The sequence below is a fragment of the Hyla sarda genome, chromosome 4 (genome assembly GCF_029499605.1).
Source record: "Hyla sarda isolate aHylSar1 chromosome 4, aHylSar1.hap1, whole genome shotgun sequence".
Lineage (NCBI taxonomy): Eukaryota > Metazoa > Chordata > Amphibia > Anura > Hylidae > Hyla > Hyla sarda.
This window is the reverse complement of record NC_079192.1, coordinates 189,688,341-189,699,008: the sequence shown is the minus strand read 5'-3', so window position 1 is coordinate 189,699,008 and position 10,668 is coordinate 189,688,341. Positions and strand designations below refer to the sequence as shown.

The 10,668-nt window shown below is 42.1% G+C and overlaps 1 protein-coding gene across 9 annotated transcripts in view; it reads left to right on the top strand.

The window, feature by feature from the left end:
• Positions 1-367: 367 nt before the first annotated feature.
• The window catches only part of CCDC136 (coiled-coil domain containing 136), a 71,294-nt gene continuing 60,993 nt past the window's right edge, over positions 368-10,668 (top strand). For 6 of the 9 annotated variants that reach the window (XM_056573121.1, XM_056573122.1, XM_056573126.1 and 3 more), the window contains exon 1: positions 369-643. In XM_056573121.1, the coding sequence (XP_056429096.1) occupies positions 595-643 (49 nt within the window). In that variant the 5' untranslated portion in view covers positions 369-594. Of the gene's footprint in view, positions 644-775; positions 962-10,668 lie in introns of those variants that run through there. The other 3 variants (XM_056573124.1, XM_056573125.1, XM_056573123.1) reach the window with 3 other exon arrangements.

Genomic DNA, 10,668 nt, shown 5'->3' with positions numbered 1-10,668 from the left:
AGGTAGCAGTCCCATCGGGGCCCTCGTGCCTAAGTGGGCCCCAATGCACACTGACAAGAGACCAGTATTTTAATTGGTACATAGGGCCCCATAGCAGATTTTGCATAAGGGCCCGGAAGCTACAAGTTATGCCTCTGATAGATAGATGGATAATAGATTCTAAATAGATATATAGATAGATTACATATATATAGCTAGATAAATCCAAGATGAATAACCAGATGATAGATAGCTAGAAATAAAGGTTACAGAAGTGATCAGGGCCCCAATCATTCTCAGATCTTATAAGGAAACAAGGAGAGAAATCCGGAGTGAGAGGCAGCACCCATCACCTGCATCTCTCCTCCCTGCTCCATGACTCCTCCCTAGATCTGCTGTCTTTTCCCCAGTCAGTCTCTCGTCTCCGTACCATGTCTGTATATGGGCTGCTGTGTGTCATCATCTCTTCCCACTGCACCTGTGTCCCCCTATCATAACCCCCCCATCCATCGTGTCCGTTTATAACTGAGACACATCACACCGCATCATTGTGCTTTAGAGCCCAGTCCCCTGTGTCTCCCCTGCATCTCCCATCCTCTGTGACACAGCTGCAGTATGGAGGATGTAGATGGTCAGAGCTCAGCCAGAGCCCAACAGATGACAGGTGATGATGATGTTGTGTATCATGCATATTTCCATGGCTTCATACATCCCATGCTGTTTATTTCTAGTTCTTGCATTGCTCATTATCATCCAAGCCACCTTATGTAACAGCTTGTACCTCCTTCATGCACTGATCACACATCTTATCATGATACTGCTGCCTGCGCTGCATGATGTGCTGGTACTATCAGTAGAGACAGCCCAGACATGGGTCATGCACCATACCATTCACATCATAGCCGGAAGCTACTGCAGAAGATACTGTCTTGAGATGTGATTGATTCTAGATCTGAGATGCCAGATGTCAGCTTTCTATGCGGTGATGCAGCTTTACATAACGTTCATGGCTTATGTTCTAGCAGTGGTCGTGGATGACCTTATATTACTCCTCCTTGTCACTGCAGCAGAATATTGCCTTGGTTTATGTGGATATTGTAAGACTATCCTATATGTATTATGCAGAGTAAAGTAATGCATGTGTGAAGCTGGCTGGAGACAAAACCTTAGTGATAGGGTAGTGATAAATCGCTTGTCACCGTAGACATTCTCAGTGTCCTTACAGCACAATGATCTCTCCGCAGCCATAGAAGTAAAGAATACAATTCTGGCTACCTGCTACTGCCACTAAGGGGTTTACTGCTTACAGATCTGTGCAGCTCCCATCCAACTAAATGCCATAACCTACTATGCTCCTCTTAGTGGTAGATACAGGCAGATTATTATATTAAACTTGTATTCCCATCTTGGGCTAGGTTTACACTACGTTTTGTAACTACGGTTCCCGTATACGGCTGGGAGGAGGGGGACGGGGCTCAATTGTGGCGCCCGCACTCAGCCGTATAGGGGAACCGTATTTAATGCATGTCTATGAGCCGACCGGAGTGAACCGCAGCCTCCGGTTGGCTGCTTTTTCGGCCGTATGCGGTTTCCCGACCGTAGACAAAAACGCGGTCGACCACGTTTTTGCCTGCGGTCGGGAAACCGCATACGGCTGGAAACGCAGCGGCTGGAAACGGTTCACTCCGGTCGGCTCATAAACATGCATTAAATACGGTTCCCCTATACGGCTGAGTGCGGGCGCCGCGATTAAGCCCCGCCCCCTTCCTCCCAGCCGTATACGGGAACCGTAGTTACAAAACGTAGTCTGAACCCAGCCTTAGACATTTATACAATAACCACATGATATAGCTGTGGGTCCTACTGTACATGTGGAACCAGCAACTACCAGACAATATTTAAAGGTTTTTGTTAGATATAATTGTAAAGATATAATTTATCTGCACAAAAATTAGGATTAAAAAATATTGGGGCAGATTTACAGGTCTTTAGCTCATCTGCACTGGAGTACTCTGCTTCTAATTTATGAAGAGGTGCGCAGGCCTTTTAGCTGCAACTGGGGCTGTCCGTGTGCCTCAGACTGATCTCTACGCAAACCAGGAGCTGGGGTAGATTTCAGGTACAATTTCAGGGGTAAGTTTTAATAACTATGGTGGGGGCCAATGACTACTTTCCATAAACCATGCCCATTTTGTCAAGCTTCACCCACTTGGTGAGCTCAGCATAAACTAGCAAAAAGTTGCAAACTTGCGCAAAATGGGGCTTCTGCAAAAGGGGACCTTTAAGGGGGGTATTTATCAATTTTGCCTGTTGAAAGTTTCTTTTTACCCTTTTTTTTTCACTTTGGTTTTTGTGGTCATGCACCAAATTTATCATTTGGTGCAAGTTGTTAGTAATTTTGGCTCAAATGTTGAAATCAGCTGTTCACAGCGCCTTTTACACAGAACTTACCACCACAGAGGACGCGTATTTTACCCTGTAGAGCAGCCATTTCGAAGTCCCTCCTGCAGTATATCAGCAAGCGACATGAGTTATTTTCTTTTGTGGGGTTTATAGCCGCCATGTGAAATGGATTTTATTTTCAACTTGAGTATTTTTTTTTTTATTTACTTTAGTGCAGTGGTCTTCAACCTGCGGACCTCCAGATGTTGCAAAACTACAATTCCCAGCATGCCCGGACAGCCGTTGGCTGTCCGGGCATGCTGGGAGTTGTAGTTTTGTAACATCTGGAGGTCCTCAGGTTGGAGACCACTGTTTTAGTGCTTTACCTTTCCTGAACCTGTGTGGCCATGTCCAATGCTGGCTCAACGGAGGGTGAAGGTTCCTCAGAGACAACTATGTCGCAGGATAGTATTGAGCAGCCCCGGAGGTGTCGCTGCTTTCACAAATTTTTTTTTTTTTTTTTTTTTTTTTTTTTTTTTTTTAGGTATTTTGATGCCTTTACATTTTCTGACATTACTATGTGTGTTTTCCATGTGCAAAATTTCTTGGCGGTGATTTGTGCCAAAAAAAAATTGCGACAAAGATCGATTGGCACAAATGATTAATTACTGACTAAAGTTAAAATCACACACAGGACCGTGTGATTTTGATAAAGTTGTAAAAATGACAGTGGAAAAAATGCGCCAAAAAGACATTGCGCCAAAGTTATGTTAAAAAAAACCCCACATAAATCCTTTGATAAATCCCCCCCATTGTATAGATTGAAGTTGTTCTGTCCTCCCTATGTGTGAGGGTACATAGATTGACAGGCAGTATAAACCTGATTTTATTCAATGCATTGACAAAGGGGCAACGTCCAACTTCAACTTTTAGTGCAAGGAAATACGTGAATGTGTGTGGTAAAACTGCAGAACAGAAAAACGAATACACTTACTAATGTACACTGACATGTGGCAATGCATATAAGACATTACTGTACATAGCAATGCAAATACAAGAAATGCGCACAACATGTAAGTTATACAAGATAAGCATCTATAAGAGTATACGCACATATATACTAAGCAGCATGCTATCCTATCTGCATGAGAAGTATGGTCCCTAGCTGCTAACTATAGACTGTAATAACAGAGCAACATAAAAACACATCACTATGCATAAAGATGCAAACTACATCAGGTAATAGTGCACACACCAGCGATAAGACCATAAACTAGAATGAGGGAAGATGCACTAGCCGTGTGTCACCTCTAGCTGAGCTTGCTGTAAAATAAGAGAGATGGAAAGAAGATGGCTGCTATACTAGCTGATGATGTCACCAGAGTTCATAGGTGCAAACTATGGTGGCTGAACTGGAACACACTTGTTCTAAGATATATATATATATATATGTAACTGGCCACTAGATGGTGCTGGTACAACATGAACAGTAAATTACACAGTATTAAAGGAGTACTCCAGCGCAAAATAACTTATCCCCTATCCAAAGGATGGGGATAAGTTATAGATCGCAGGGGGTCGAGCGCTGGGGCCCCCCGGGATCTCCTGGATGGGGCCGCGGCAGTCTGCAGGAAGTGAAGTTTCATCCCCAGCAGAAAGCCACGGCAGACACGCCCCCTCCATGTATCTCTATGGGGTACATGGAGGGGGCGTGTCGGCCACCGCGTCATGCGGGGACGGAATGCCCCCTTTCCTGTACATTGCTGCGGACCCGTACTGGAGATAGAGGGGGGCCCCAGCGCTCGGACCCCCCGCGATCTATAACTTATCCCCTATCCTTCGGATAGGAGATAAGTTATTTTGCACTATAGATGTCCTTTAATACAATCATGTGAATTACAAGGCTTAAATAATGTTGAAGGCATGACAGAAGTAGTAAATTCATCTATCATCATAGCAAGGTGCACCCAAAACCAACTTTATTGCTAAGGCAGCAGAGAGACTACCTAAACTTTTTATTGCCAGGCCACCCATTATAGAGTGTATCTGTGTTAAAGGGAAAATGTTAGATGGTTTCACATAGTGTAAATAATCACAGTGAGGTATGGGATAAAAGCAGCTTTACAACCATACCTTTAGATTTGTCGTGTTCTGCTTGCCTTTTCATATAGGCAAATGGACAGCAAATGGCCACAGAGCAGAGACAATTGCCTCAAGTGCCCAGCGTTTCTATCCAATATCATTCCTCTGCTCTCTTCTGGTGGCTTCAGTGATGTACTGAACATGGGCAGTACATGTCACCAGGGGAGAGCAGAGGATCACTGGGCATGTGCCATTCCCCTATTGCTAGCTAATTCACGAGATTTCACAGCCTGAAGGGAAGAGCAAAGACAGCACAATTAAATGCAAGAGGAGGCAAGGATAGAAGATGGAAATGCTGGGCACTTCAGGTGATAGGCCCTGCCCTTTGGGCACTTGCTGCTCATATGCATATTAAAAAATGCTAATTTGTTCGACTGGCAGAAATGTGAAAATCTAAGGCTATGTTCACACTTGGGAATATCCGCATGGAAAATCTCCATGCGGACATTCCCCTAACAGCAGAGCGTTGGCAGAACATGCTGGCACTAGAACTGCTTGGAAGAGCACCGTCTCATAGAGTGCAGTGCATTTCTGCACATAGTCCGGAGAAAGAATAGACATATCTATTGAAATTTGAATTTCCGCGAAAAACATTTGCGGTGCGGAAGAATTGCTATGTGAACAGTGCAGCACAACCCCATTGAAATCAATGGGAATCTGCTGCTGAAGAATCAATCAATAGTGTGAACATAGCCTAAAGGTACTGTATGTCTGTGAAGGTGTTTTAGACCATCGTAAAGACTCACATTAACAGGCGAGCACTGAGTAATAAGTGGTCTGGCATTGAAATCACATTCCACTTGAGAGATTTGCAGTTTATTTTGATGACTTGTAACTTCCTGAACGTAGATTTGTTGCTTTCTATGAATGAATCATTTTGGCAGGTTGACCACTCCTGGGAAACTCTACCATTATCCTAATTCTTTTATAATTAGAAATAAAGGCTCCCACTGTGGTTTGGTAAAGTCCCAAATACTAAAAATGTACTGTAAATGTTTTCAGATTTCTTTTTTTGTTTTGTTTTTACTGTCATTGTAAATTGTTGCAAAATGTTATAGGTTTTTAACATATGGCAATACATTTCTAGTTTAAAACGTTTTCTTCAGGAAATCTTTGTGGTGACTCTAAGGCTAGGTTCACATGGCAGAATTTCCGTGTCCGTTTCCACATTGGAATTCGGTACAGAGATTCCGATGCAGCAGAGTCCCATTGAATTCAACAGGATTCTTCTGCTCTGTACACAGGTGGAATTTCCATGCTAGATATTTTGGCATGGAAATTCCTTTTTCTATGTCCGCACTAAGAATGAACACGTTCATTTTTTATGTGGAGACGGCACGGAATGCATAGCCGTCTATGAGAAGGCACATTCCTGTGCGGTCCTAGCGCCAGCAGATTATGCCAGCGCCCGCACTCTCCAGAATGTCCGCACTAAGATTCTCCGTGATGACATTCCATTGTGTGAACATAACCTAATAGTAAGGTGCACTATATAGTGTGGCTTAGCATCAGGAGCAGTTTCTTTTTCATGAGTGTTGGATAACTTGAGTGACCAATGCATATGACAACAACGTAAATAAGTTCCTTTAATGGAGGTGCATAGAGTCCCTAGAAGTCTGTTTTATTGACCTGTAGTCACTCTGTATAAAATGATGGTACTTTGATGAGACAACATATTTTCCCATTATAGCAATAATTTTAAAGCTATACTAATTCAGGGGCAGGAAATCCTAGATAATTCGTGATCTACTGTTGTAACTTTGCAGGGTCTTGAGATCTACTTGGTACTGAGTTGTGACAGGACATTGGGGGAATGGTGTGTAAGTTATCCAAGATGCTGCTAGGACATTACCTGTTAGATTAAATTCAGTATTATAGACTATACATGCAAATATAACATAGCACAACAATCATATCCAGTGAGTCAACGTCATAATTCGGGGCAGACCGCCATGAATGCTTCTTCCAGCCATTACTCATCTCTGCAGTTTGCAGTCCAATGTGCCCAAATGCTGTACTGCAAAGATAATAGTGACATGACTATCGCCAACCCAAAAATAATATTGTCATATACTAGATGGCATGCACAATTCTTTTTTGTTAACTTATGCCTCAGCCCTTTCCAAATCCCCATCAAAGCACCCCAATCACACCCAGCCTTCTACAGGAGAACAGTGTGAAAACAATTCTGCAGAATGTAATTTTCTAATGTAGACAGTCCAGTCCAGGATGTGTCAGCCGCTGATTTTATTTAATTTATTTAATTCAAGGCAGGCTAAAAAATAAAAAGAACTTATTCTGACCAGCCCTGTTCCCCCACCGCTGGAACCTTGCAGGTGCCTTCTGGCCCAGAGGGGAAGGGGAAGGTTTGTTGGGGGGCATCTCTCCTTTCGGAGAAGGGCTTGCAATGGACCACATCCTGTTCCCCCACTTCTGCCATCTAAACTGTTTCCAGTTGCCACTGTTCAGCGCATACTGCTTTTCTGTTCAACACAACGAAATGATGGATCAGCCAGTTGCTGTTTCAAAGGGTCACCGTTAAGTTCCATTTAGATAGGACAGATTAAGAACTTTTTGCATCAGAATCTGCTGCATGTGAATCCATCTTTGAACGAGGAGTGAAAGATCGAAGATCATCAGAAGATACAACAAGCACAAAGACACAGAAGCTGGCACAGGCTATAGGGACACTCCGGGTCTTAGACTGTAACAGAGCTCGAGCGGTATCACAGGTGTATGGGACACTTGGCACCTTACCATGGTGCTCTTCCACATAAATCCAGCATATAAACCATGAAGAAAGAGAAACAGGAGGCACTCAAGGTTATTGACAGTGCAAGTATATCTTCTTTATTGCAGGTGCATAAAAAATGCTTCGGCGGGATGCCGGACAGCAGTCAAGCAGGAGCCATGGATGTGATAGCTATTGCGCGCCTCACATGGCGCTTCATAAGACATGCCTCTGATGTCACGGAGGAAGGCGCAACAAACCAGGCAACAAGCATTAAAAACAAAAACAACAACAAAACAAAATCATATGGTTTGGAACACGTTGAAGTTTCTACTGAAAATCCAGAGAGTAACTTATGCTACACCAAATAAAGGCAGACATAGAAAAAGGTAGCGGGACAACGAGGTTAGGAGGAAGCGGAACACCAAATAAAGATGCTCTAAACGGTCATTTAGACCTAGATCACCTTGTGCATCTGTTTTTTTATTTTAATTTTTTTATTTATTTTTACTATTATCTTTAATTATTATTAATTTTTATATTAAAATTTTTATTTACATTTTTATTTTCATAGTTATATTTATTTATTTTCTGTCTTCCATATTATTACATTTTTCTGCATTTTTATATATATAGGCAAGAAGATATTTCTCTTATCACACATAGGGTGAGAATACTACCCTATTGAAGATCGGGTATATTTGTTTTCCAGCACATAGGTGTATGGATGGTTCCAAATCCATTCCATCCATTACTTGAGAATACTATTCTATCCCTGATTTCAATGACAAACTAATTCTAAACACAATGGCCATGATTTTTACTAAGAGTGTTGTGTAGGTTTCTTTGTGGGTTTTAATTCCCTACAATTTTTTTTCCATGGTATTTAACCCCTTAAGGACTCAGGGTTTTTCCGTTTTTGCACTTTCATTTTTTCCTCCTTACCTTTTAAAAATCATAACCCTTTCAATTTTCCACCTAAAAATCCATATTATGGCTTATTTTTTGCGTCGCCAATTCTACTTTGCAGTGACATTAGTCATTTTACCCAAAAATGCACGGCGAAACGGAAAAAAAAATCATTGTGCGACAAAATGGAAAAAAATAAGCCATTTTGTAACTTTTGGGGGCTTCCGTTTCTACGCAGTGCATATTTCGGTAAAAATTACACCTTATCATTATTCTGTAGGTCCATACGGTTAAAATGATACCCTACTTATATAGGTTTGATTTTGTCGCACTTCTGGAAAAAATCATAACTACATGCAGGAAAATTTATACGTTTAAAAATGTCATCTTCTGACCCCTATAACTTTTTAATTTTTCCACGTATGGGGTGGTATGAGGACTCATTTTTTGCGCCGTGATCTGACGTTTTTATTGGTATGATTTTTGTTTTGATCACTTTTTATTCATTTTTTAATGTTATAAAAAGTTACCAAAATACGCTTTTTTGGACTTTGGAATTTTTTTGCGCGTACGCCATTGACCGTACGGCTTAATTAATGATATATTTTTATAGTTCGGACATTTACGCACGCGGCGATACCACATATGTTTATTTTTTTTTTTTTTTACACTGTTTTATTTTTTTTATGGGAAAAGGGGGGTGATTCAAACTTTTATTAGGGAAGGGGTTAAATGACCTTTATTAACACTTTTTTTAACTTTTTTTTTGCAGTGTTATAGGTCCCATAGGGACCTATAACACTGCACACACTGATCTCTCATCCTGATCACAGGCGTGTATTAACACGCCTGTGATCAGCATTATCGGCGCTTGACTGCTCCTGCCTGGATCTCAGGCACGGAGCAGTCATTCGTCGATCGGACACCGAGGAGGCAGGTAAGAGCCCTCCCGGTGTCCGATCAGCTGTTCGGGACGCCGCGATTTCACCGCGGCGGTCCCGAACAGCCCGACTGAGCAGCCGGGATACTTTCAGTTTCACTTTAGAAGCGGCGGTCAGCTTTGACCGCCGCTTCTAAAGGGTTAATACCGCACATCGCCGCGATCGGCGATGTGTGGTATTAGCCGCGGGTCCAGGCCGTTGATTAGCGCCAGGACCCACGCGTTATGATGCGGGATCGCGGCGCGATCCCGCTTCATATCGCGGGAGCCGGCGCAGGACGTAAATATACGTCCTGCGTCGTTAAGGGGTTAATAAGGTTTCCCTACATTTTCCACTTTCCCTACATTTTGCTTCTTTTACACATGTTCTGATCTGTAGGATTTTCCTCAGCTCAAATCCAACACATTTTCTGTGGAAACCTTAGTAAATATGTTGGTTTTTTGTGAAAATGTTGGGGACACACCATGCCCCATTTTCTCAATGATCACGCCCATTTTTAGGGTTTTCTGAGTAAAATGGAGAGTTTCTCAGGTTTTTCAATTCTGGCGCAGACAAAATTTCTGGCACAATTTACAATAGTAAATCAGGGCCAATGTCTATATGAGTGATAATAAATCCATTTCCTATATTAGATGCACCTTCTCTAATCAGAAACAGATGGTGACTGGCTATTTAAATATATCAATCTAACATACACTTTTTTATCTACTGAAAAAGGGGTTGTGAACACTACTATTATTACCCTGAAACGCATCTAGTCTAGTCTGAACGGAGCACTAAGTAGACGCACTGCTATATATTTGGGAGCCTTCATTCATCCATGAACTTCTACAACAGGTCTAGCTGAAATCCGCCCTAGCCCTCTGACATCACCCGCCATCTGCACTGGAACGCTACACGAGTAACATCTCGCTCCTGCCGGAGCAGCGGCACATGTGAATCTCCCAGTGAACGGCTAAGAACATCGGGCACAGTACCTTGCATTAACGTCTACCATCAACTGTACCCTACAGAGACGCCGTATCAGCCACTTTGTGGCAGCCAAAGGAAGCAGGCACATTGTATCCAAAAGGTCCGTCGCAGCACAAGACCAGCGGCTGGCTGTATGCACATTGGGTGAGATGTAACCTAACCTTTAATATAAGAACTGTATCTGAGCGGGTGAATGCATCAGTCTATATCTATGATCATTCCTTTTATGAGCATTTGAGTGACAAGGAACGGACAGTTATTATCTCACAGCGATTCATCTGAAGTGCCGGATTACCGGCTGCCGGTTTAAGCAACATTATACCATCTATTGTGCATGCTTTTTTTTTTTTGCTAATGTGGGAGCTTAGCATTTAAGCCTTATATTATCTACCAGTCACATTATTATTATATTCCCAAGTATTAACAGTGTTATATCTATTTAAATTATCCCTACCACTAGGGTCCAATGGTAGGCTATTCTTATTAGTGCTTGCATGATTATTGATTTCATGTTTTTATCTATTAATTTTTCATAAACAATTATATGAAATTGAAGCATGGTCTCCTAATACAAAAGTATTACACATTATGCACTAATTTACAAATCTGTTT